This window comes from Natrix helvetica, assembly GCF_964273705.1.
Source record: "Natrix helvetica genome assembly, chromosome: 13".
In the NCBI taxonomy this organism is placed as follows: Eukaryota; Metazoa; Chordata; class Lepidosauria; order Squamata; family Natricidae; genus Natrix; species Natrix helvetica.
The window spans coordinates 64,701-89,235 of record NC_138557.1 but is presented as its reverse complement, the minus strand read 5'-3'; the positions used below and the strand labels follow the sequence as shown (position 1 = coordinate 89,235).

General features: G+C 51.4%; 3 protein-coding genes across 6 annotated transcripts; 2 read left to right on the top strand and 1 right to left on the bottom strand.

Moving 5' to 3' along the window:
• Positions 1–873: 873 nt before the first annotated feature.
• On the top strand, positions 874–8,164 carry RGS11 (regulator of G protein signaling 11). The gene is made up of 17 exons (XM_081965581.1): positions 874–2,087; positions 2,183–2,279; positions 2,587–2,637; positions 2,867–2,973; positions 3,201–3,252; positions 3,348–3,406; positions 3,580–3,656; positions 3,742–3,823; positions 4,336–4,404; positions 5,025–5,048; positions 5,404–5,465; positions 5,736–5,849; positions 6,661–6,776; positions 6,891–6,978; positions 7,178–7,316; positions 7,490–7,572; positions 7,656–8,164. Exons 1-17 carry the CDS (start codon positions 2,025–2,027, stop codon positions 7,780–7,782), a joined length of 1,410 nt encoding a protein of 469 aa, XP_081821707.1. The 5' UTR covers positions 874–2,024; the 3' UTR covers positions 7,783–8,164.
• A 2,013-nt stretch (positions 8,165–10,177) lies between these two features.
• FAM234A (family with sequence similarity 234 member A) lies at positions 10,178–16,630 on the bottom strand. Of its 3 annotated transcripts, XM_081965579.1 has the most exons (12): positions 16,255–16,629; positions 16,045–16,173; positions 15,790–15,969; positions 15,167–15,297; positions 13,718–13,850; positions 13,484–13,625; positions 13,111–13,251; positions 12,780–12,858; positions 11,822–11,974; positions 11,173–11,281; positions 10,836–11,095; positions 10,178–10,686 (listed from the first exon to the last, which is right to left on the bottom strand). In XM_081965579.1, exons 1-11 carry the CDS (start codon positions 16,517–16,519, stop codon positions 10,884–10,886), a joined length of 1,674 nt encoding a protein of 557 aa, XP_081821705.1. In that variant the 5' UTR covers positions 16,520–16,629; the 3' UTR covers positions 10,178–10,686; positions 10,836–10,883. The 3 variants fall into 3 exon arrangements, with proteins under 3 accessions (XP_081821705.1, XP_081821706.1, XP_081821704.1); XM_081965580.1 differs by lacking the exon at positions 10,836–11,095 and having other exon boundaries at positions 16,255–16,630; XM_081965578.1 differs by having other exon boundaries at positions 10,178–11,095; positions 16,255–16,628.
• TRAP1 (TNF receptor associated protein 1) lies at positions 16,624–24,516 on the top strand. Of its 2 annotated transcripts, none has more exons than XM_081965575.1 (17): positions 16,624–16,962; positions 17,146–17,231; positions 17,307–17,447; positions 17,909–17,980; positions 18,245–18,405; positions 18,781–18,890; positions 19,685–19,758; positions 20,081–20,236; positions 20,398–20,518; positions 20,606–20,675; positions 21,115–21,262; positions 21,431–21,616; positions 22,003–22,141; positions 22,333–22,418; positions 22,931–23,076; positions 23,188–23,260; positions 24,281–24,516. In XM_081965575.1, the coding sequence occupies exons 1-17, from the start codon at positions 16,692–16,694 to the stop codon at positions 24,380–24,382; spliced, it is 2,142 nt and encodes a 713-aa protein (XP_081821701.1). In that variant the 5' UTR covers positions 16,624–16,691; the 3' UTR covers positions 24,383–24,516. The 2 variants fall into 2 exon arrangements, with proteins under 2 accessions (XP_081821701.1, XP_081821702.1); XM_081965576.1 differs by having other exon boundaries at positions 16,625–16,962; positions 17,149–17,231.
• The last annotated feature ends 19 nt before the right edge of the window (positions 24,517–24,535 follow it).

The window sequence follows — 24,535 nt, the reverse complement described above, 5'->3', positions numbered from 1 at the left end:
CATTCCATCAGGTCAAGATGCCCACGAACCACCTTGGGTTGCTCTTCTTCTCTGCAGGGCCAGTTCACCTGTATGAGCTGGGCCTGGGAGGGATCTGTTCTCCCATGGCTGCCCTACAACAACATATTTCTGCAAAGGGAGTAATCAGAGGCCTTTCCTCTACTTGCAGAACCCAGCTCCAAATTTACAGGACAGCTGCCAAAGGTTGGGGCGTGCGCACAGTGCAGGATGTGCCCCATGGAGCCTTCCTTTGCCAGTGAGTTCTGGAGCGCGGTTCTTTTGCCCTGCTTCCTGGAGGAGGGGCTGGGAGGAAGAGCAGAGCAGCCCACCTCTTTCACTGCCTCCCCTCTCCGCCAGGTACTTTGGGGAGCTGATTTCAAATACTGAGGCTGCACACCGAGAGGAAGACACTTACTACTTTGTGGTGGACATGCAGGTAGAATCTGCCTTACTCGGGGATGTGACTGAGGGGGGGGGGAGCTGGAAGCAATGGCACCGCTTGATATGCCCCCATTGTTTTTAGGAAGGGGTCAATGCCAGAGTAGCTCTGAGCTTGTGTCTTGCAGGATGGGCAACAATGCTGCCTTGATGGGCGCTATTATGGCAATGTGGGGCGCTTCCTAAATCATTCGTGTCAACCCAACTTGGTGGCCCTACAAGTTGCTCTGGGATACGAGATCCCCGGCATTGCCTTTTTCAGCACACGAGTCATCCAAGCTGGTGAAGAACTTGGGTAGGTGACCCTGGGCCAGATCCAGTTGCTGTTGGGCAACCCCAATTGAGAGCAGTGGATGCTTTGACCCGAAGCCCACCCAGGGACACATGTTATGGCTGACCATGAAAAATGCTCCAGGGAGGAAATTGACAACTGATTAACTAAGGAATTAACTTTCTGACTAATTTGCTTTATTAAAAGACATACATGTTCATGAGCAATTGGAATGGCACTAGCAATTCTAGATTTGTTGCTAAGAGACCATAGATCAACAGCCTCTCCTACTGTGTCTACAGGTTCTGTAGAGTTACAGAAGATATTAAGGGGAGGGGTGTCCCTCCTTCCTGCAGGCTTCTGGGGAAAAGCGGTGGGGGGGGCCTTAAAGATGAGGTCGGGTCCGGAGAATATGCAATTCTGCCTGCGAAATGACCGCCTTTGGTTCCTGCCTTTAAGGTTGGGGAGAGCGAAGTTACTTTGCGGGGCTTCCCTTATTGCTCTTCCTGGCCGGGCGCGGCTTCCCAGCTGTCCGGGCGGTGGGTGGGTGGAGGGGCGCGCGGGCAGGCGTGGCAGGGACGGCCTCTACCTCCGCTCCCCCTTGCAGATTCGACTACGGCGACCAGTTCTGGGAGGTGAAAAGCTGGAACTGCACCTGCCTCTGCGGCTCCCCCGGCTGCAGACGCGCGGCGAGAACTCCCGCCCGCCTTCCTTCGCCGGCCGCGGGAGAGCCCGGCTCGGGGCCCAGCTCTGCCTGCCCGCCACGGCCTCCGCTCCGCGGCTTCGCGCTCAAAACCAAGCGCTCCAGCCCCCTGAAGAGGCTCACCCGTTCCCGCCTGACTCGCGAGGCTCGGCCGCCCTAGCGTCGCCCATGGCCGCCTCTGCGCTTCTCGGAGCGCTCCAATAAAGAGCCCGCCAGCCCCGCCGCGCGTCTCCCTGTGTGTCTCTGTGCCGGGCGGGAGGGGGGGCGGGGGAAGCGCCCGGGGCGGCCCCCCCTTCGCTAACTCCCGGCCCTTGGCCGGCCCGCGCAACCGCCCTCCTCCCTCTCTCTTTCGGCCTCCTGCCGGCGGTCCCTACGGAGCTTGCCTGGCACCGGCCACGAGCTGGGAGCCGCCGCAGAGCGAGCGTGTCTGTCGGCTGGAACTGGCGCTTTGGCCGTGCGCAGAGAGGCCCTCGTGCTCCTGGGAGTGGCCGGCCGGCCGGCAGACAGATGGCAGCACAGAGGCTCGCCGCGGCGCCAGGACGGCCCGCCGCTTGCAGAAGCCATTAAGCGCCCGTCAGTCCGCCTGCAGCCGTCGCCCGTCCGTCCGCCTCCATGACCATCAGCGCGCTCCGCCCGGAAGGGCCCCCCCACCGCCAGCTGCCGTGCCTCGCCAAGGTGGGATAGGGTGGGGGGCGGGCGGGCCGGTGTCGTCCGTGGCTCATTTACACACCGGGCCGGCCGCTGAGCCCCTGTGGATGCCTCCCCCGTAGATGGAACGCGTCGTAGTCGGCATGCAAGACCCGGATCTGGGCGTCCCGGTGCGGAATCAGCGGCTGCTGCTCAGCATCATCCCGCACGCCGTGACCGGTGGGTGCCGCTCTGCTCCCCGGGCTGAGACCGCAGAACGGCCCGCCCGAGACGCTCGCTAAACCCTGGAGGGTGCCGTGGCTCCCTCTTGGGCGGTTCCCGAGGCGAAAGCAGCTGGGAGGCGGAGGCTCCTGCAAGACCACGGGGAGAAAGGCCTGTTGGGGAAGGGGCTTCTCTTCCGTCCCTTCCTCATCTAGAAGTCTGGGTGGTGCCGTCCTCCTGAGGCTCTTCCGCCCCTGGGGTGCCCTCTGGCAGTGGATTCCTTGCTGCCCCAGCTGTCTCCAGCCAGGCCCTCTCTCCTTTCTAGGAAATGACATTGTGGAGTGGCTCATTCAGAAATACAACATCTGGGAGGAAGGTGAGCTGCCTAGACTAGGCTATGGGGAACTGGCAGGCCTCCCCCCCCCCCATTACTTTTGCCCTCTGCGGCTGGGAAAGCTTAGCTAGAGGCAAACACACACCCCAGCTAGCCTGGGCCAGGGAGGAAGGTGGCTTTTCTCTGCTGGAATCTTGGTTGCATGGGAAGGCTGCCCACATGCTCAGCTGTTCAGCCACCACTTTCACCCCCATCCCTTTCCCTCCGCTAGAATCCTTGCATCTGGGAAACCTTCTTGTGAAGCATGGCTACATCTATTCTCTGAAGGATCCTCGCACTCTGGTCTTGCGAAGGGATGAGACTCCCTACAGGTTCCAGGTAGTTTAGGGTGAATCCGAACCCCGCTGAGACCCGGCATGGAATTGGCTGACCTCTCAGCTGTGTCACTAAAATAGATGGATGGGTAGATAGCTTGGAAGGATCTTTCCTCCAAAAGCCCTGGGGGGGGGGTACTGAGAAGGGCTTGGCTAACTGTCCAGCAGAGAGAGGCCCCCTGCTTCTGCCCCAGGGCAGCTGAACCCAGCCTCTCCCTCTGTGGCCTACAGACCCCCTATTTCTGGATGAGCACCCAGTGGCTGGCCACCGACCTTGATTATGGTAAGTATCGCAGTGGTTTTATCCCCGGTGGCCAGGTGAGCCTTTGGGGCCTGCTTCAGCTGCAGTGTGCCTGAGGTCACAGTTTCCTGTTTCAGCCATCTATTTGGCAAAGAGGAATATCCGCAAGCAAGGTGAACTCCATGAGCTGGAGAAGGTAAGCTCTCAAGGACTAGGAAGTGTGACTGATTGGCGGACTCAACGAAGGAGATCCCAGAGCGGCCCCTCTCCTTCCCCCGGGTGCATGGAGCCCCTTTCCTCCCCTTTCTCTCCAGAGCTGTGAGGAGAGCACTGACCCTCTCGTGGGAATGGGTGGGCCATCTTCTGTAGGAGGACTATAAGCAACTGTGCAAGAGGATCAGTCACATTTGGGACTTCGTGGTGATGCAGGCCCGGGAGCAGCTTTGGTGAGTTTGCAGGAACAAGGTCCGCCCCTTTGGGACTGGGGAGCAGGGAGGCAGCAGCTCTGATGCAACCCTTGCTTTTCCACAGGGCAGCTAAACAGCGGAGGAGGGCTGACCGGATTGTCATTGAGTGCCAAGAACAGGCCTATTGGCTTGTCAACAGGCCCTCGGTGAGTGGGAGGAGGGGAGGGCTGGGTGCACCTGCCACGACCGTTTTACTCCTGAGCCAGGGCACCAGGGAAAGAGTGCTCAGGATTTGCCCTGGTCTTCTTGGCTCTCTTTATGTTCTGAGAGCCCAGCACTTGCAGCAAAATAGTAGGTGCTACCTCTCAACTGCTGAAGAGCCTTCTGTAAACTGTGACTGGAAATGAACCTTCTGTGGCTCATTTACACACCAAGCATTTTTCCATTGCCCACAAAGCTTCCCTTTGCCTGGGACAGATGACTGCTGCCTTCTGCCTCTAGCCTGAATGTAGGATGGGGTGAACTATTGGACCTTTGCATTGCCCGATTATTAAGTTAGGGATCAAATGATGCAGCTTCTGTCCCTCTTCAGGAGTGACCAATCTTCCCCTGGGAGTGAGTTGCAGAATTGCAGACTGGGTGGTGGTGGTATCCCAGGAAGGGTCCACTGGGCAAGAGAATGGCCAGCCAGCTAGCCTTTCTTCTACTTCACCTACAGGGGGGAGTCTTGGATGTGAAGGGTCAGAGGCCAGAGCTAAGGAACCACTCCATCACGCCAACGCATCTGGTAAGTGGTGTGTGTGTGTATGTAAAGGGCCCCCTTTCTGGGGCAGCTGGAGAGCGACTGAGCTGACCTTTCTTGCCTTCTGGGAAGGGAGGGGAGAGAGACACCCTGGCTTGTGGTTCAAGTCCTTGGTTGGTTCCCCTTAATGGGGTACTATTGTCTCCTGAATTGTGGCTGCCTCCAGCCCAGTCAGCCTCTGTGCCAAAGGCTGTGGTGGTGAGATTCTTTTGAGGTCCTTGCTCCTTCTTTGTGGACTTGGCTTGTGATCCCTCCTACCTTACCAATTTTCTGGAACTCAAATCCTCCCTCCTGACCTCTGAGGTTTGCACTCTTGTTTGTGAGCTGTATGAGCTCCCCCCACCCCCGGCATTACTAACTCTCAGCACCAACATAAAATGGGGTTTCAAGAGAAAGGCAGGAAACAATCTGGGCCAGTTAGGGCACTCCAAAGGTTTTCAAATGGTGGTTTAGAAGTAGCAGAGAAGACTCGGGTTTTCTGAACAGCAAACAAGATCAGTACAGGCTGGATCAGTACAAGCAATGGACAAAAAATGTGGATGGCTGCAAGGGAGATTCCAGCTGGTGTGGCTAATGAGTTTCACTCTTTTTTTCTTTCATTGAAGAACATGGACTACTACAAACAGCAGGTGAGTGTGTCTGTGGGTACGCGTGTGTGCCTGCGTGTTTGTGGCAGTGGGCGAAAGGCAGAGGTTGGAGGCCCATAGGAGTCCAAACTCTGAGGGGGAACAAGGGAGGTTTGCTCTAGGGCAGGCCTGACCTCCTGCACAGGGCAGGGGTGGACTCTAAGGGGAAAGGAGGCGGGAAAGAACAGGCAAGTGGCTCTCGATAGGAGACTTTCAAACATTGAAAACATCTGTACCCGCATACACACACACAGTGTTCAAGGCAGTCTTCCTTAGGGCTCCTTCCCACCTGGATGTGGCGATGGAAGTTGGCAGTTGATGGCACAAGTTCTTTGTCCTTCTCTGTCCTTGGTTGCAGATCCGTTATTACTGTGCTGCCCTGGGCAGGATGCGTGTCAAGTCTTCCCTTTGCCTGCAAGGGTGAGTGGAGAGCCCTTGTTCTCAAGAGTTTTAGCAACAGGTGCTCTGCTCCCCTCTCTCTCCAGTGAGCGGTGAGCGATGAGCGGTATCAATCAAGAATACCAAACAACTGAGTTTATTTCTGAATGCCTCTGTATGTCCTGCTCCAACTTTTTCTCAGCTTTGGGAAGTTATCTCTGAGTGGGGCACGTTGGCTGCTGCTTGTCCTATCATTTGGAGCTGTGAGAGGGACCCCTCCTGTCTTATCCCCACCCCCACTGTCTTTTGCAGATACCTCAAGTTCAATGAGCAGTATATGTCCCACGACCCCATTATCTCTGGCTGCCTCCCAAGCAATCCCTGGATCACTGATGACATCACATACTGGGCCATGAATGCTCCCCGGTAAGAGAGTGTTGTGCCCAGCTTTCCCAAGTGCTTTGCTATTGGTGCTCAGCTCTTTTTATTTATTGATAATACTTATATGCCACCCATTTTGTGAGACACAAGCTTTGGGCTGCTAACAAGGATAAAAATATTCCAATAAACATATAAGAAAAACGCTCCCTAAGGATACCTGCCCATACCCCAAGTCAGACAGTGGGCACTGTCCCTTCCTCAGATGCTGCCATCTGGTTTGGCCTAGGAAGAGTGCCTTTTCCATAGTGCCCCTGTTTTGTGGAACACCTGCCCCTTGAGAACCAGCAGTCCCTCCTCCTAATTTTCTAGAAAGCTGTTTAGAGCCAGCTCTTTCTGCAGGCATCAGAATAAAAAGGTTGTAGCCCTGGGGACTCTGCAGTTGGGTGGTGGCTGTTGGAATGTGCCCACAGTCTGACCTGGGGTGGGGGTGGGGGCAGGCAGATATCCTTAGGGAGCAGCAGTTCTGCATATAGCTTCGCCTTGTGCCATGTAGGGTGATGGCTAGCACCTTGAATTACACTAGGAAAGAAACTGGGAACTGGTGCACCTCGATAGCATAACTTAGTTGAGCTGAAAGTACCCAAAACTTTGCAAGAATTCTGCAGCAGCTCTAATCTCCACAAGGGGCTGCCCTTGAAGATCATGTGGCAATTGACTGACAGTGAGCAAGGAAGGAGTACAATTGGCACACAAATTGTATGTGTGTAATGGCTTTCTCAGCTACCGCTGCAATCTCAAGCTAGGAGGAAACCTCAAATTGCACAGCTGCTCTGCCCAAGATCCTTTCACCTTGCAGGGTCACAATTCCCACCAAGCTGCGGGTGGAGCGTTGGAGCTTCTGCTTCAGTGAGCTGATGGGCGACATCTTGGGCCGAGAGCAACTCCTGGAGTTTCTTAAGACAGAGTTCAGTGGTGAGGAGGGAAAAGCCGAAAGCGCCAGGAGGGTCCGTCACGCTCCCAGGAAGCCAAGGGCTCTGCCCTGCTTCCTGTTTGGCCAACTGGGGGCCTGCCTTCTCTCCCATGTAGCTGAGAACTTGATGTTCTGGGAGGCTTGTGAAGAGTTACGCCTGGGGGAAGAGGCCAACATTGCAGAAGCTGTGGACTCCATCTATCAGTAGGTGGCTTTCTCCCCTGGAGCAGGGAGGATAGTGGGCTGATGTTGTGCTCCACTTGGGGAGCAGGGGATGGCCATGCTGCCCTGCTTTTGGGGCTTGTGTGTGCTTGTGCCTTCCCCGCTCTCATCTGGCGCCCAGAGTTTGCTAAGGCTTTGCTTTCAAGCCTGCATGATCATTCCTCTACTGTTCCTCCTCCAGGGAGTTTCTAGCGCCCAGTGCCACCCGCTGGGTGAACATTGACAGCAAGACTATGGAACACACCTTGAAGGGCATCAAGACCCCTCACCGCTATGTAATGGACGATGCCGAGATGCACATCTACATGCTGATGAAAAAGGTCCTGAAAATACCAGATGCACAAGGAAAGGAGTAGTAGCAGTGTGTGTGCGCATGCGCATGTGCTACTCGCCTCAAGGCCTGAGTGGCCAAACCAGCAGCAAGAGCAGGCTGATGTTGCATCTTCTGCTCTTGGGCTGGAGAGTCTCTCTAAACTGCCCCCTCTCCCACCAGGACTCCTACCCACGCTTTCTGAAGTCCGAGCTTTACAAGAAGCTGCTTGCTGAGGCCCTTGTGCCACAAGAGACCAAGAAGCGGTGAGTGGGTCAACCTTGGAGGAAGCTCTCCTAGAGAGTGAGTCAAGATACGTTGCTGATGGATCCATTTTGCCTCCTGGCAGGGCATTCCCATTCATGAGGAAGCAGCCACGACACTCCAGCACGAGTCCTGCCTGCCCGCCTGCTCCTGGCACCCAGGAAGTGAGACCTGAAGAGGAGAGCCAGGCGGGCCCCCAGGAGCAGGGCTAAGGGGAATCCCTCCCCTCCCACAAAGCACTCGGTTCCCTGGATACTGCAGGCCTCTTGCCCCCACCCCAGCAGGCATCAAGATGTAGGACTCTCTGAATCCCCTGGACAAAAGATTTCCTAAGGCTATTCTCCTCCTTTGCTGGCTTATCCTTCAGTGCAGCCAAGCCTCTGCCCTCTTTGAGCAAGGCTGGCAGCATTCCTGCCTCTTTCATAGAATATCCCTGTCAGGGGAAATTTCACCCTGAGCTAATGAGGTGTAGACCGTCGGCTTTCCTAAAAAGTATATCTTCAGAAAAAGCGAAAGTAAGACCCGATAACATGTTCTAATTAAAAACAAAATTGAATATGAAAATAAGAAATAAACAAATCTATCTAATTGTTACATTTTGGCAAGAGCAATTGTCGTCCACCTTCTTGGCAGACGAACAGAAGAACAAAAGTAATGAAGTCTCTGGAATGTGTGATGTATTAAGAAACGTGTTAAGAAGCATGCGCAGTAAATCATTGCTGATAAGGCCTATGACCTGCGCAGTAATTATTCAGTTCAGCTAGCAAACAATTAATGCAGTGACAATCCCATCCACAATAAAGTGCCCTTGTTCACCCAGGCTGCTGTCATCTCACTGGGTATGGAGAGGGACAGTCCAGCATCAGCCATACCCTCCCCCACCCCATCTATCTGGAGTGCGCATTTTGCTCTTCCATTCATTTGCTTGTTCTCATGGTGACCAATGACATGATTTTGTCAAGATTCTGCCCAGCTAGCTCCTGCTTGGTCATTAGTGAAGAGCACCTAATGGGTGGACATTAGGTATGTGGCTTCCAGGAGCAGCATGCCCAATGTTTGTGTGCAGGGGACCTCCACAGCTTTGATGGCTAATTTGCATAGTATTATGCAAGGCCGGGTGAGCTGGAGGCGATCACGTCCTTCTGTCCTCCTCTGCACTTAAGCAGATTAGCCGAGCAGCCTGTTTTCCCAGCTTCCAAATGGATGCCAAATGCCACCCTCACAGGTTTTATCCAGGCCAAAGGCAACTTGGTCTGATACTGAAACAAGGCAGTGACCATTTTTTGTACCTCTTTGAGGAACATCCGCCCCAGTCACCACCTGTGGATGCATCTGAAATATTTGGACAATTTCATAGTTGTTTCTCCTACATAAGCAGGGAGACTAGGCTGAATAGAATTAAGGTGGAGTGCTGGGAGTTGTGTATTCCTTATGGGTGGGATTCCTTCTAAGGTTAAATTTTACAAGGAGGCCTATGCCACTTGGAATCTTCACCAGGAATCTGCCAAAAAGAAGCAGAACTGGCCATTATGGTAAAACCTGAATTTATAAACAAACAAACCCAATGTGAGAACATTTCCCTTTAGAAAAATAAAGTAACCCACGAAAGTCTCTCTCCTGTTCTTTGCAGCTTTGAAGCTAGTTGCATATTTTTGGGAAACTGAGTCAGATTTCTCAGGATAGAGATGTTGGCTACATTAACCCTTTGCCCAACTTAAGGCCAAAGAGCACTTGCAAGTAGCAAGGAGAAGGCTAGATGGAGACAAAGTGAGTTAAATTACAGTGGTGAGTCTGGGGTTTCCCCCTAGCAGAAGCCTTTCAGCTAAGCTGGCTTCAAGCAGGGAAGGAGTCAGTCAGAAGGGGGATCTCCACAGATATGCATTAGTTACTTGGCTGGTAACAGCTCTACTGACTGACATGATTAACTATATCAAACAAACAGCCTTCCCTAGTAAATAACCATGAGTGGTTAGTTTTAGCCTGAAGCCACGAGAGGCAGGGAAATGGATCAAGAGCACAGGCTAAGAAGGAAGCTGGGAATGCTTAAGCTGCTTCATCGTCAAGAAAGATGATGCTGGGGGTGAAATAAGTCAAAACTCCCAGAAAATTATGAAAGCAAAAGAGTATCTCATCCAACCAGCAGCAGCAGCATAGAACAGGTCAGAGCAAAAGGCAGTGCTGTAGAGGCTTCCTTTGTGGCCAAAAATCCTGAGGACCCACCTGGGTATTGTGGAGTCTTTCCCAAAAAGGCATACAATTTACCAAGGGCTCCACATGACGGAGAAGAGACAAGAAAGACCTCTAAAGGGAGAGCCCCCTTCCCCTCCTGCCAGGTCCTCAGAATTGGGAACAACAGGAGCCTCAACGGCTTCCTCAAAAGCCCCACACAATGGCTGCCTCGACCTCCTGGATCTGCATCTATATGGGATACCATACCAAGCCCTCCCTTCTGCTCAGCCCTAACCAACCTTGCTAGGCATCACACGGAAACGTACTGCTCATTTTTCTCATCAGGAAATCCAGTTGGTCCCAATTCCTACTGTGGTGCTGCTGGACTGTTCCTAGCTCTTATAGGTACTGGGAGAGGCACAAATCACATTTCAAACATTGTGGCCAAAGCTGAATTTATTGAAATTGAAATTATCTGGGGCAGGCCAGATAAATGAACTCCAGCTCTCCAAAGCATGTCCATCTTTGAATTGTGATAGAAAAAGAAAAAGTCACCCCTGAGGCTTGGCCACAGCAAGAAAACAAGGAGGCAGAAGAGTTGGATGCCCCAGTACCTGGCAAAGCCAACCTGCATGGCTTGGAGCCATGTGAGCTGCAGATCAGACAGCCCAGGGGCCTTACTTTGGGAGCAGAGGTAGCCAAAGGCGATGGAGTTGCTCAGCAGATTCTTTGGGGAGGTCATAGGATCCACGCCAGCTACAACTGAGAGGGCCCTCAAGGCACTTCCAGGGCTGACGCAGTTATACAGCCAAGCTACGCAGTCCACTGCTCCAGGGGAAGGATGACTAAGAGGAGCCAGATGGCCAGGCACGCAACATCTGTTAGAACCATCCCACCTCAGTTGCACCATCTCCAGGATTCTCCTCCATTCCAGGACATGGATGCCTCTAGTGGTCAGAGAGGAGGCACAATGTGTCATCCCCCCTCCCCCTCCCGGTGCTGTTTAATCTAGTGCCTCTATGCACAATCCAGGGAACGGCATCCAAGTCCTAGCGGGGGACTAGCCAAACTGTTCCAGAAGCTGAGCGCAGTTTACCTTCTCCCTGGCTAGCTTCAGGTCTGAAAGCCTTTGGGATTATACTCCTCACCCAAAGGTACGGAATCTCATTCGGTGGAAATAGTCCCGGACATTCTGGTCAGTATCTTGGGGTATCTGATTGAGCCAGATAACATGGCTGCTGAAAATATCTTCCTTCAGCTTCCGTTTTGAGAGGACCACTCTCCCAGGGGAGCTGCCAACCTGGGGGCCTGCCAGCAGCACGTAACAGGCATGGCGGCTTCGCTCAAAAAGCAACCCTAGAAGCAAAAGGGAAAGTGTAGCAGGAGACCCCAATGGCCAGGCAATTTGGCAAACAGCTGGAGCATCCACTCACCTTCAAAGGCCACTATGGGCTCTGTGCTGTTGCTCAGCTCCAAGAGGACAGTGGGCAGGGAGGGATGGAAAAGGTACAGCCGCTGCTGCCGACTTCCATGCCAAGATCCCTGGAGGAGAAGAGTGAGAGGGCCAGGGCTCCACAAGGAACAGCCGGGCTGGTCTACTTATGCCCAGGAGCTGCTATGATCTGTGACCCTTGGGCGAAGACCCTCCCCACAATAAAGGCCACCTAATTACTCCATTTGCTGCAACCCGCTACAGATGGACTACTCTTTACTATAGGGAGTCAACTTTTCGCCCACCCGTGACCCCTGCCCAACATTCTCACCTTTGCAGCCCTGTGGTCACATGATCAAAATTTGGCCACAGCAGCATGCTGACCTTTATGCTCATGGAAGTGCTGCAATTCCCCTGCTCTGCCACTCTTGAGAGGCCTGGGCCTTCCCTCTGCCCTGCCACATCCAGATCCACTTACCTTTCTCTTCCCCTCCCCACAGGTGCACCCAGCCGGTGTAAGGCACAACTGAGAAGCTAGTGAAGAGCTGGGAAGGCCTTCCTCCACTCCCAGTGCCAGGTTGCTGTTCCACAAGGCACATCATGGGCAGGCCCACTTCATTCCCATCTATTACAGATCATTCCCTACTCACAGTTTCATTTCTTTTATCCTGGTACAGGCCCCAAAAGAGGAAGATGGATCTGTGATCAACAGTTGCAAGAGTGGCTGGATTGGGACTCTGCATTTCCGACAGCAGCTCCACTTCCCACTTGATGACGCCAGAGCTGCCCTCCAAAATTGTAACCTACAGAGTAAACAGTGAGTTGAAAGGACAGCTGGGCTCCAGGCTGTAATCCTCTTTCTCAACCACCATTTTAGCCCACGGATCAGGCTGACATCTGAGAGCAGGGCTGGGCCCAACATTCCTGAAGGCGAGCACAAGGCATCACTGCTCCTCACTACTTTTCTATACATCTTTCTAATAACTTAGAGCAGATGTGTGTTTCTATCCCACAATCTGGAAATCAACAGGCTCTACTGGGTGTCAGTGACAGGCAGAAAGTCTGATCAATAAAAAGTTCTTTTAACTAACAAGGAACTAGAAAAAGATCCAGGTGCCTTAGGGGCCCAGGGAGTTCTTAGTTGTGCATTTTATTCCTCTGGGCATATAAAGCAGTTTGGACTAATTTGGAATCAGCTGGTAGATCATCAGCCACCACCCAATTCTTGTGGTATAAGAAATGTAATCATCTGCATGTCAAGCTCAAACCTTTGGGATATTGCAACCATGGCTCATTTATTTTGGTGACCTTTTTGGAAGTCTAGCTCAAACACTATCAAATCCAATCATATGTTTGAGTATTTTATGTGATGCTGATGCCACAATGTCAAACATGTAAACATGGCAGAAAATTTTGGTGGATTTGGCACTGACAAGAGAAAAAGGGAGAAAGACAAAGCCCGTTTGTTTATGTGCGTATGTGTGTATTTTCAAGGCAACAACAAATCTCCAGCTCCCTTTGCTTGAGTGGATACAACTGTACAATTGGTGCTTCCACAGAAACCAAAGGAACTGGGTCTGCACCCCACCCGCAGCGCTGCTTGCAAACCTTTTTTGTGTCATGCGAGACTCTGCTTTCAATGGCCACGGCAATCTCATCGGGACCAAAGGCTCCGAAAATGGGTTCCCTGCAATCAGGACATGAGATGATGTTCAACTGGTGGCATCTCTGGCTTTTCATCCTTCTTTCCCTATCCCAGGTTCAGCTTGCTTAATGTTCATTCATTCATTCATTCGATCTGATCTGTGTGCCGCCCATCCTGTCTAGATGTGGCTTATCCAGGGAATACCAGAAACAGGTAGCAAAGTCCTGAGTCCCTGCAACTAAGCGTTCACACAAGGCCCTGTTGCACACCCAACATTCCTACTACTGGCATTACCTCAGGATGTGTGGCACACCAACAACCCACAATGAACTCAGCTGCTGTCCATTCACCAACTCCAACATAGCCGATCTTGCAATCAAAATATGGCTACCCGATTTCTCTGACATCTTTGTCACGTACTGAATATCTCCAGAACTAACAGAGAATAAAAAAACTCCTGTTATCCCTTGCCGGAGGCCATGCGCCTCTTCTTCCAAGCCTTCAGGGCAGCAGTGCAGGTCAAACCTTGGCGCTGCAGCCACTTACACGCCTCTGCTTTGCATGGCAGCAGGTCAGGGCCCTCTGCTTTCCATTAGTAAAGGGGCTGAAGCCAGCAGAGAAAATGGAGGAGCCAAGGTCTTAGGGCAGGAGGCATTCCAGCAAGTACCTGGCCAAGGGCACCTCTCGAGCCTTGTGAGGAATCACCTTCTCCCAACCCGCATCTTCCTTCAGGGTGGCAAGGGCTGGGCTTGCTGGGCCCACAGCCATGCGATAGAGCTCCTTCAGCGAGTAGGCAAAAACAGCCTTTGCTGAAGCGGGAAAGAAAGGTGCAAATAAATCAGGCTGAAGGGCAAAATGTCCAGCTGCCCTTCTTCCCCACCCCTGGAAGTACAGGACCCACCTGTGTAGAACAGGATGTAGTGGGCTCCGCTCTTGGTGACGTGCAAGAAGTGCCCAATCAGTCCTGGCAAATGCAGGGTTCCATGGAATTTCATTTGCGTGCCAAATGTTCCTGAATAGAAGAAGCTCTTAATCTGCAGAGAAAATTGGAGCCATGATAATTCAGCCTAAGCAGCACCTTGGCATTCATGCTATCTTCAAAAGCATGAAACCTTAAAAAACGGGACTAGATCGTCCTTGTTCATGTTAATAATAGCAATAGCACTTATATACCACCTCACAGTGCTTCACAGCCCTCTCTAAGCGGTTTAGAGTCAGCCTATTGCCCCCAGCAATCTGGGTCCTCATTTTATCGACCTCGGAAGGATGGAAGGCTGAGTCAAGCTTGAGCCTGGTGACATTTGAACTGCAGAACTGCTGGCAGCCAGCAGTAATAGCCTGCAGTACTGCATTCTAACCACTCTGCCACCACAGCTCCTAAGCAGAGTATAACCTGAAGGTTCACCGACAAGATACTTTTCAGTATCAACACAACTTGAGCTCAAAGCTTGGGGAAAGGCAAAGTTTCTGGCATTAGACAAAGTATCAGTTTGAGCTGCGTAAGAAAAGCCCCTCAGGATTGACAGAAGGTCTGTTGTGCCTGCTGCTCCCTGCTGATCTTCCAAGTAGTTTGATAGTGGGACACCTTGCTCTGATTCTTCCAATGGCATTGCTCCACATAAATTCCTGATATCCCCCTTTCAGTCAACTGGAATTAATAATCCCCTACCCCACTAACACTAATTCTTAAAGAAAAGAACAAGGATGAGGAAAAAGACAGAATAAAGGGGATGAGGAAATCCTTTGCTCCCATTCCTTCCCCTGATCAATCCTGCTATGGAAAGAAGGAATTTCTCAGTTACTGGTGGCCTTTTCTCCAACTAGCAGCTGCTGATTGAAACTGAGCTGAAGAACACTGGGACCCCAGGCCCTTTACTCCAGCGCCCCATCTGACAAGGTGAATTGGGTGAAGTTGGGAAACCCTGAGGCTGAAATAAGATGGCAAGAGCTTCCTCCTATCAGAGGCTCCCAACAACTGTATTTCAGGCCTGCTGCCCAGGATTCTTAAGATTCAGAAGAGCACCAGTGTTAAATGCTTGGAAAATCTGGAAGATACTAAAGCAAAAAGTTTCTATGTAAAAGTTTATAAGACCCTAAAAGAAGGGGTAGAATAAGACAGGTACAGGAATGCATGGTGGCTTAGTATGTGGAAGACTGTATGAAATCACAGAGAAGGCAAACAAAGGGATCATTCGTTTATAACACAGATCATCATCCACCTAATTTTGATTGCTGTGGTGCAGAAGTGATGCAGCACATCTTTTTAAGACTCTGAGCCCCCATACTGCTGTGAATGTAGCCAATTCCTCTGCAATAGGCAGGAGGACCCTACTGCTTCAGCAATTCTTACCTCCTCTCTTGTGGCAGCAAAGACCAAGAAATCAGGCACACCATCTTTGTCAATATCAGGAATCTTCAGTAAGGGACTCAAGACTGTAAAGTTCGTCCCAAAACTGACTGCCCCATTCCACCGAGTCTGGCCTAGGAAAAAAACAGAGTAGCTAGTGCTGATTCTGAAGCCTTGGCAGGTACGCCAACCTTTTCAACGTAGTGATTTTTGATTCTGGAATTCATCCTTAGCATTCATTTCAGTTACTGTAATCACTGAATAAATCTAGCACAACCTGTGACCTCACATATAGCACCATTTTGACCCATCTAAGCTCTGGCATTCACACATCACAACTGGGAGTTCCCATGTCACCCACTCCCCACATACAGGTGTCCAACCAGAAACCCAAGAGCTTTGTCAAGTATGCTCCTAAACATCTTTTTCAAAGATGGGCTGAAAAACCTTTCAGCAGGATCTTGAAGAACTGAGTGCTGCTTTGGCGTGCCCTCCTAGGGCAAGAAGGCGACGGCACCCAAGATACATGCCAGGGCATTTGTGCTTTCAGATCCCTTCCTTCTGGGCGTCTCTTTGCCCCAAAACGGATCCCTCTTCCCGAGGCGCCTGGCTCAAAGGGAAGGTACCCGTTTCCAGGTCGAGGAGGGCGAGGGAAGCTGGATTCCCGATGATCAGACAGGCCGGAGAGCCGCCGTGCTCCACCGAGCAGTCCGTCAGGAGCAGCTCTTGGGCCACCGGCCTTTTCCACAGCGTGCTGCCGTTGGTGCCCGAATGCGCCGCCAGGAAGGCGCAGGGGGTGGCGAAGCCTGCGGACAGGGAGGAGCGGATCGGTCACCCCAACAGCGCCCGGCACGCCCCCATCGCCGCTCCCCTCCCCTTACCTGCTCCGGAGCAAGAGCCCTGATCGGTTCCGCTGTCGTTCCAGCTACCGGGCCCGGCCTGGAAGGCCACGAGCAGGTCTTGCACTCGGTCCCCGTCGGCGTCCCCCGCGGCCAGGAAGGCGTAGGCCGCTGCGAGAGCGAGAGCGATTCAGTCCGGCCCCCCCCTCGCGCGGCCTCCAGCGCCCCTCCCTCCCTCCCTCCCTCCCTCACCGGCGTCGTCGTAGGCCCTGCTCCAGGTCGTCCGCGACGCGGGCCTGACCGGGCAGGGGATGACGAAGGAGAAGGCGAACGCCACGCCGAGGCAGAGGTAGAGCGAGAGGAAGAAGGCCGCGGTGCGCCACTGAGAGAGACGCCCGGGCTGGGCGCCGTCGCCCGCCTCCTTCTCGGCGTCCCGAGCCCCGCTTCCCCTCGGAGAGGCCGGCGCCTCTCGGGCCTTGAGCGGGTGGATCTCCGCCTCCGTCTCCGGACGCGCCATCGGCCGCACCGCGCTCTGCACGCGCCCAGAAGCCAGCCAGCCCGACGCCCCTACCCCCAGCGGCAAGGGCGCTGGACGGGCCCGCCCACTGCGACCGTGACGTCACCTGAGCGCCCTCGCCGGGTGTGACGTCTCGGCCAGCGCCGGAAGCGGCTGCGCTCGTGCCGTGGCCATGGGGCTGAGGGGGCTGTCGCCGCCGCCGCTGCTGTTGCTGTTGGGGCGCTGTCGCCGCCGCGCCGCCCTGCCGGTCCTCCTCCGCGCCGGGCATGAGCAGAGTACCCGCGCCTGCCGAGCGCCGTCTGGGCTGCTCTGTGGGGCAAGGCCGCCGCCCGCCTCCGGTCTGCCCAGTTGGTCTTGGCGGCGCTCGTGCAGCAGCCACGCCACTCAGGACGACAAAGAGACGCCACCTCCCCGATCGCTTAGTAGGCCCGAGAGAGTCCCAGGTGAGTCTCCCGCCGGGCCGGGCGAATTCTCCTAGCGAGGAGGCAGCTCCTCTTCCCCTTGAGGGCTCCTTGGTGCTTGGTTGTTTCTTGCAACTTTTGGTTATCCCAAACTACCGGTAGGCAACGCCTTCCGTACTTCTGCTGATTAGCACCCACGAGCCCTCCTTTCGACCCTTGTTTTAGCAGGTTCCGCCTCGAAACACGAATTCCAGGCCGAAACGCAGAAACTTTTGGATATTGTGGCCCGCTCCCTCTACTCTGAGCAGGAGGTAAGCCTTCCAGGGTGAAGCCTTAAGACATCCCCTCGCTCTGCAGAGCTCAGCTGCTCTTTGACTCTTTGACAGGTGTTCATCCGGGAGCTGATCTCCAACAGTAGCGATGCTCTGGAGAAGCGGCGCCACAAACTGGTTTCTGAAGGAAAAGTCTTGCCAGAACTCAGGATTGATCTGGAGACAGATAGTGAAAAGGGCCTGGTTGCCATCCAGGTAGGAGGACCTTTTAATTCATCTTGCTATTCAGTGGGTTCTCTGTCTTCAAGGGTTAGCTGAAGGTTGCTTGGCAAGTAGAGGGCAGTGAGGTTGATTCCAGGAGAATCTAGTCTTGCTTGTCCCAGAAAGAAGCTGGGAAAGGAATTGGAATGCTATGAAAGTTTTCCCAGAAGGGAAAGTGTTTATAATTTAGTACTGCAGCTACGCTAAAGTTTGAGCTTGACTTAAGTGACAACATGGGTTTTATGCCTTGGGAAGGAAGATTTGCTTCTCTCTTTCCTGCACTAGTTTTTACACCATAACTGTCAGAGCAAAATATTACAAGCAATGCTGTGAGTTAATCTGATTCTTGTATCTTATGTGGAAAGGGTGGGGGGTAGAGAAGGAGCCTGTTTCTTCCGACACATCCCAAAGTGCAGTGCTAGCTATGCAAGGGACTCCTTTTCTGTTGCTTGCAGGACACTGGCATTGGGATGAACTATGAAGAACTTCTGTCCAATTTAGGGACCATTGCAAGATCTGGCTCCAAGGTAAGGTGAAGAATGGGGCGGGCTGTAATCTTGGTGTAGCTTGGCATATTTGTGTACCTTGTAATTTTTATTTATAAAATACACCGAGTGCCATTTTCTGTAATGATATTCCAATAAAGGTTTTGGGAAAGAATGCTCAGGTAGCTGTGGACTCTCAAAAATCCAAGTGGCATTTGATTCTTTGCAAACAGAGGTGATAGCAAGGTGAGGCAGAGTAGCTGGGTCCTCCTTCATGCACTTAGCCTGTCTATATTGTATCTACAGGCCTTTCTGGATACACTGAAGAGCCAAGCAGAGGCCAGCAGTAAGATTATTGGCCAATTTGGAGTGGGCTTCTATTCAGTCTTTATGGTGGCTAATCAAGTGGAAGTTTTCTCCAAGTCAGCAGAGCCAGATAGCTTTGGTTATTGCTGGCGTTCAGACGGGTAAGGATGTGGCAGAGGCTGGGCTGGGAGGCTGTAGCTGAATGGTTAAAAGGCTGCATGAAGTATTCTAAGCTTTGTTGGAAAATTGAGGGGCTTTAGATTCTATCTGCCTCCCTGAGTTGGAATCCCAGAACGAAGACTTAAATTTAGAAAGGAAGCCCTATTCTTTGCAAGACATTTCTGATACCTCTGCAGAAATTGTGTTCAGCTAGTGGGTGCTATTACTTTTCACCAGGGAGACCTGGTCTTGCAATGTTTGTGTTAGGATGAGAGTCAGCTATGCACTGATTACTGCTTGTAGGATAGGACTTAGTCCATGGGTTCATATTCGGTTGTAGTTTGCTTCTTTCCTCTGATTTGATTTTCTAACTCTAGTTCTGGGACGTTCGAAATTTCAGAAGCTTCTGGAGTTCAGGTTGGAACTAAAATCATTCTCCATATAAAAGAAGATTGCAATGAGTTTGCCAGTGAGGAGCGAGTCAAAGGTGAGTAATGGCAGAAGGAAGCTTGTTCGCTTTCTTATCTATGAATAGACACCAGTGCCATGTCTCTCTAAACCAATGGATGAGGTACAGAGTCTGACTTTGGGGAAGAAGCAGAGCTGGGTGGCCTGTCCCAACCTATTTTGAATGGGTAAGGCCCCAGCTTTGGTCTCCAAATGTTGGGGCTGTCTTCTGCCAAAATCCTGGTCACTGAGCTACATCTAATCCAAAGAGTTCTTGCTAGAGTAGAAGGATTAGTGGCATAACTCTTCGTAAAATACTTTCATATAGGGCAAGTTGCTTCCAAATTTGGGGGAAAACACCCTTCTTAGCTTGGCGTACTAAGAAATAATAGCTGTAGATGCTTGGCAGAATGCCTTCAAAATGTCTTGTGTGTAACCCCTTGCCATTTGATAGGATCTGTGTTTTTAAATTGCCCATTCCTTCAGCATAGGCCTGGTTAGCCTCTGCCGGAGTGTTTTGCAGGCCTTCCGAGTAATGCTTCTGAACATGACTGGATGGAATATTTTTGGAGATGGTGCCCAGCCATGAAAGGCTTGGTAGTTTAATTGCAACATTTAGAGTGGGTTTAGAATTGAATTAGTTCGGGAAAAAACTTTAATAAGTAATATGTCCCATACTGCAGTTTTGAATTTCTTCTTCACTTGTGCCCCATCTGTATAGTGGCTGCCTGTGATTAGCGCCTGGTCCCAGTTACATATTGGATGGATGAAGAGCCCTACTGGGGGAGCAGAGGGAGTTGGCAGAGTTTTCAATCTATCTTTTTCCTTTTCTAGACATCATCAAAAAGTATAGCAACTTCATCAGCTTTCCCCTCTATCTGAATGGACAACGTGTCAACACCCTGCAGGTACAGCAGATACTGGGTGGCCCCTGAAGCTGGCCTCGAGCTCAATGACATTTTAGCAAGCAGGTGTCCCACAATCCTATGGCATCTTCTAGAAGACTTCTGTGGAGGAAATGCCAGCTGGCCTTTTCTACCCTGTCACCCATGTAGTATAGAAACACTTAATTGTTCCCTATGATTATTTGGATTTTGGGGTTGATATTACTACCAGCTCCATCTGCAAAATACTGCTACGTTCAAGGAAATTTGCCCTTTTCCCCTTCCTTGGTGTTTCTGCTTTGGGCCCATGGTTAGCTTCAACTAAGGATGTCTTCTCTCCAATCAGGCCCTTTGGATGATGGATCCCAAGGAGGTTGGAGATTGGCAGCACACAGAGTTCTACCACTTTATTGCCCACGCATATGATGAGCCTCGCTACACTCTGCATTACAAGACCGATGCACCTCTCAGCATCCGCAGCATATTTTATGTGCCAGGGTTGGTGAGTGGGAAGGATGAGTAGCCTTGCCTTGTTTGGCTGGCTTCAGATCTAAAACTGACGTGAGGAGATTGTAACAAGATGTCACCTCACCTCAGGAGGATGGTTTTTGCCCTGCAATGCTGATTTCCATCTGTTCTTCCATTTCTTTCATAACTTCTTAGAAACCTTCCATGTTTGATGTGAGCCAGGAGCAAGGCTCTGGTGTTGCCCTCTACACTCGCAAGGTCCTGATCCTGACCAAGGCTACTGAGATTTTACCCAAATGGTTACGTTTCCTGAAAGGTAATCAGAAGAGCCCTATTTAGGAAGAAGAGGCTGGAGATTGGCAGGATTATTGCAAGACACATCTTTCTATTTACCTCCTTGCAGGAGTTGTGGATAGTGAGGATATCCCCTTAAATCTCAGCCGAGAACTGCTTCAAGAGAGTATCCTTGTCAGGTGAGGAAGAAGCTTGGTTCAAATGGTCTCGGGCAGTGACTTGTGACTTTTCTGGAACTTGCTCTGTCATGGCTGCAATCTGAAGACCTAATATTTTTGAAGGTGGTGCCCTAGCATGGTTGATATAAAAACTGTAGTAGTTTCTGCCTATCTGGGAGTCAGTTTGTTGACATTTTATCGTTTAAGCAAGTACAAAAGAGGGCTACCAGATATCAAAAGAGTACCCAGACATACTCGGACATACTATATGTCACTTAACAATCTGGCTGACTTGTGGACCTCTCCCTCCATTGCACCCTGAGATCCTGGTTCCCTGGGATGGTTTGGATGAGTTGTGGAAAAGTAATGCCTTGCAGTTACTGCCAGTTTTGGTGCTGCAGAAAGTCTCGTTCTATTTCTTCTGTTACTAATTGATGCATTATTGTCTGATCTTGTGTAGAAAGCTCAGAGAGGTTTTGCAACAGAGGCTGATCAAGTTCTTCATTGACCAGAGTAAGAAGGACCCTGAGAAATATGCCACATTCTTTGAGGACTACGGGCTGTTTATCCGCGAAGGAATTATCATGCTGGCTGAGCAGGAAGCCAAGGTACTGGGAGCGACCAAAGAGCTCCCACGTTTCTGAAGCCCTCTGTCATGATTCCTTTCCTTTGATAATAAGGTCCTACATAAGAGAGACCAATTGGGGCTAGTTGTGAAGGGTGGGCAAGCACACCTACCTTCTTTTTCCTCATGACTGACAAAACTTTCCTCCTAGGAGGAAGTAGCAAAGCTGTTGCGCTACGAGTCCTCGGTGCTACCTCCAGGCCAATTAACCAGCCTCCCAGAATATGCTAGCCGTATGCCAGCTGGCAGTAGAAATATCTATTATCTATGTGCTCCCACTCGCAACTTGGCTGAGCACTCTCCATACTATGAAGCAACAAAGAAGAAAAACGTTGAGGTAAGCAAAGAGATTTAGAGGCTGAAGCTAAGAAAAGCGAAGGTGGGTTCTGGGGAGGATGCAGCGGTATTGATGATTGGTTTGTGATGTCCCACCTGGAGCAGAATATGGTGCTGTTGTTGCATCAGCTTCATTCTGCAGGGAGCTCTGTCCTTTCCCCACAGGATGGGAGAAGAGCTCAGAGTACTTTATTTCACTCATAGTTGCTCAGGCTTCCTTTCACCCTCTATTGAGATGACACTATTTCTACTAACTTGCTGTAAATTGTAGGAATGGGATTTAAAGATTGCTGGAGATTTAGTCATGCTCAGTGGTTGGGAATTTTCCAAGGGATTATGTATAATCCAAACTAAATGACCGTACACCTCCCCTCTCTGGGCCACCAGGTGCTGTTCTGCTATAAGCAGTTTGATGAGCTGACTCTTCTGCACCTACGAGAGTTTGACAAGAAGAAACTGATCTCAGTAGAGACAGATATTGCTGTTGACCACTATAAGGAGGAGAAGTTTGAGGAAAGTCACTCAGGTAGGGGTCTTCTGATGGGGCCTTCCTTGGCCAGAAACGATTGCCTTATGCTCTGGTGAAGAAAATACATTAGTATGCTGTCAGTCAGCCTGTGATTTTGAGGGGTGTGTGTAGAGAGTAAGGAAGAGTTTCTATCAGTTACTTGTAGAAAGACCAGGGATCAAAATGCTACTTTCATCCTCCCATTGCAGCTGAAAATCGCCTGAGCTCTCAAGCGGTAGAGGACCTCCTGGCCTGGATGAGGAATGCCCTCGGGTCACGGGTCGCCGCTGTCAAGGTGAAGTGATGAGGGAGGCCATGCTCGGTGGGTGAAGTGGTGGGAGCCGTAGAGACCCTGGGGCTGTGTCATCCTAGGAGCCTGGACTAAAGCTGCATTGCCCATAGCACGTACCCCCCATGGGATGAAGAGCGTGGAGGAGGAGTGGGTTAAGCCTGGCTCTTGTGCCTAGCATGCCTGGACAGCCCCGCACACCCCATTGCCACACTTGCTGCACACCCATAGCAGCCATCCTCTTTCCCAAGCTGCTTCAAGCACTCCTTGCAGACGGAATATTACTGTTGAGTCCTGCTTGAGCTCCCTTCCCATTTCAGATCACTGAAGCCTGGGCTTAATGGACATTTCTGTTGGTGTTTGTGATCAGTTACTTCTGCAGCAGCATGTGAAATGCCACAATGGCAAGGAGACGAATGAGTCTGCCTAGAGTCAGCAGGCTGAGAGAAGAAAGTTATTTGTGTGACCTTGGCAGTTTCTGGAATGCAGAACATGTCCAAAGGTGTTGTTGCTTACAGGTAACTCCACGTCTGGATTCACATCCAGCCATGATCACAGTGCTGGAGATGGGTGCTGCCCGCCACTTCCTGCGCATGCAGCAGCTGGCAAAGACCAGTGAAGAGCGAGCCCAAATCCTGCAACCCACGCTGGAGATCAATGCCGGGTATGGGGAAGAAGTCATCTGGGAGACTGAGGCTAATTTTGAAGGCATCTCTTAGGGAAGGGTCTTCTCCTTCTTGACCTGCAAGTCTTACCTAGTTGCTTTCTTCTCTAGACACACACTAGTCAAGAAACTCAACCAGTTACGAACTGACCAACCTGACCTGGCCCAAATGCTGCTTGACCAGGTGAGTTGCACTGACTTCTGGACATAGTAAAGCTCTGAACCGCCTTGACTTTTTCTCAGGCATCATCAGGAAGGCACTATTCTAGGTCTGGTAGATAATTTAGTTGATCTTGCAAGTTGCTACCGTCCCTATTCCCTGGAAATTAGAATTTTCTTGGGTTTTTGTCCACTGAAACTGGGCCGGGCACAGGAGAAAGTTCTTGTTTTATTTTTCTCTCCTACCCTTCCCCCTTGCAGAGCAGAGAGGCAGCTTAAACAAGTGGTGCAACCACATTCCTTTTGACATATGAGTCCTGATAGCACAGTGGTTAGAATGCAGTATGGCAGGCTAATTCAGCTAACTGACAGGAGTTCGATCCTGACCCTTCCATTCTTCCGAGGTTGGTAAAATAAGGACGCAGATTGTTGGTTGCAATATGCTGACTCTGTAAACTGCTTAGAGTGGGCTGTAAAGCACTGAAGCGGTACATAAGTCTTAAGTGCTATTGTTATTCCCCAGTGTGACTGCTTACTCTCCAGTAATCCCTTTTCTACAAATGTAAATACCAATTCTCTTCTTGCTAATTATTCATTTTGAGGTAGATTTTGCTTTATATTGGCAAGAGGTTCATTTGTACCATTACCTTGTCCTTCACACTTGTGTCAAGTAGGTGGGTGCATGCCCATCCATGTGCTGCTAATCCTTAGTGTACCACTCTGGCTGCACAAAACCCTTTTTCTTCCAGAATGAAAACAAAATAAAAGGGCAGAAAATAAGAAATGATAGCTTTTCAAATTCCTATTATTAGCTGAAATAGTTGTGTTAGATTCTGCTGGCCCAGAAAGATGAGGGGATTGGGAAGAGCTATGATAGCTGAACAGGGGCAGGTGTCCTTGCCTCCCCCAGTGGGCAAAAAGGAGGATCTGGGTGCCTCCTCTCCAGAGCAGGAAGGACCCTGGCTGGCCCTGGGCTTCTGACTGTGCTCCGACTCTGCTGCCTCGCCGATGTGACCACCTCTGGCTCCTCCTCCTTTGCCTGCAGATCTATGACAATGCCATGATCACGGCAGGGCTGAGTGAAGACCCCCGCCCCATGGTGAACCGGCTGAACGAGCTGCTTGCCCGGGCCCTGGAGAAGCACTGAACCAGCCCCAGTGCTAGAAGCTCAGCTGCCGCCTTCACCTCTCCGCCTAGCTTCCCAGATGGGGCGGCCTGGCGCAACAGAAGCCCCTGCAAGGTCTCGGATAAAACATGCAATAAAAGCCGTAGTAGACGCTCCTGCTTCTTGACTGACTCT

What these genes read in the sequence shown, in the direction of transcription:
- TRAP1 (XM_081965575.1), top strand. Translation starts at nt 16,692, where the DNA reads ATGGGGCTGAGGGGGCTGTCGCCGCCGCCGCTGCTGTTGCTGTTGGGG. An exon ending in CCCTCTACTCTGAGCAGGAG is followed by an intron (nt 17,232 to 17,306) that starts GTAAGCCTTCCA and finishes ACTCTTTGACAG; the next exon opens with GTGTTCATCCGGGAGCTGAT. An exon ending in TATTGCTGGCGTTCAGACGG is followed by an intron (nt 18,406 to 18,780) that starts GTAAGGATGTGG and finishes TTCTAACTCTAG; the next exon opens with TTCTGGGACGTTCGAAATTT.
- FAM234A (XM_081965579.1), bottom strand. Translation starts at nt 16,519, where the DNA reads ATGGCGCGTCCGGAGACGGAGGCGGAGATCCACCCGCTCAAGGCCCGA. An exon ending in CAGGGCCTACGACGACGCCG is followed by an intron (nt 16,174 to 16,254) that starts GTGAGGGAGGGA and finishes TCGCTCTCGCAG; the next exon opens with CGGCCTACGCCTTCCTGGCC. An exon ending in TTGCTGCCACAAGAGAGGAG is followed by an intron (nt 13,851 to 15,166) that starts GTAAGAATTGCT and finishes TTTTCTCTGCAG; the next exon opens with ATTAAGAGCTTCTTCTATTC.
- RGS11 (XM_081965581.1), top strand. Translation starts at nt 2,025, where the DNA reads ATGACCATCAGCGCGCTCCGCCCGGAAGGGCCCCCCCACCGCCAGCTG. An exon ending in GGCTTGTCAACAGGCCCTCG is followed by an intron (nt 3,824 to 4,335) that starts GTGAGTGGGAGG and finishes CTTCACCTACAG; the next exon opens with GGGGGAGTCTTGGATGTGAA. An exon ending in TCTACATGCTGATGAAAAAG is followed by an intron (nt 7,317 to 7,489) that starts GTCCTGAAAATA and finishes CTCTCCCACCAG; the next exon opens with GACTCCTACCCACGCTTTCT.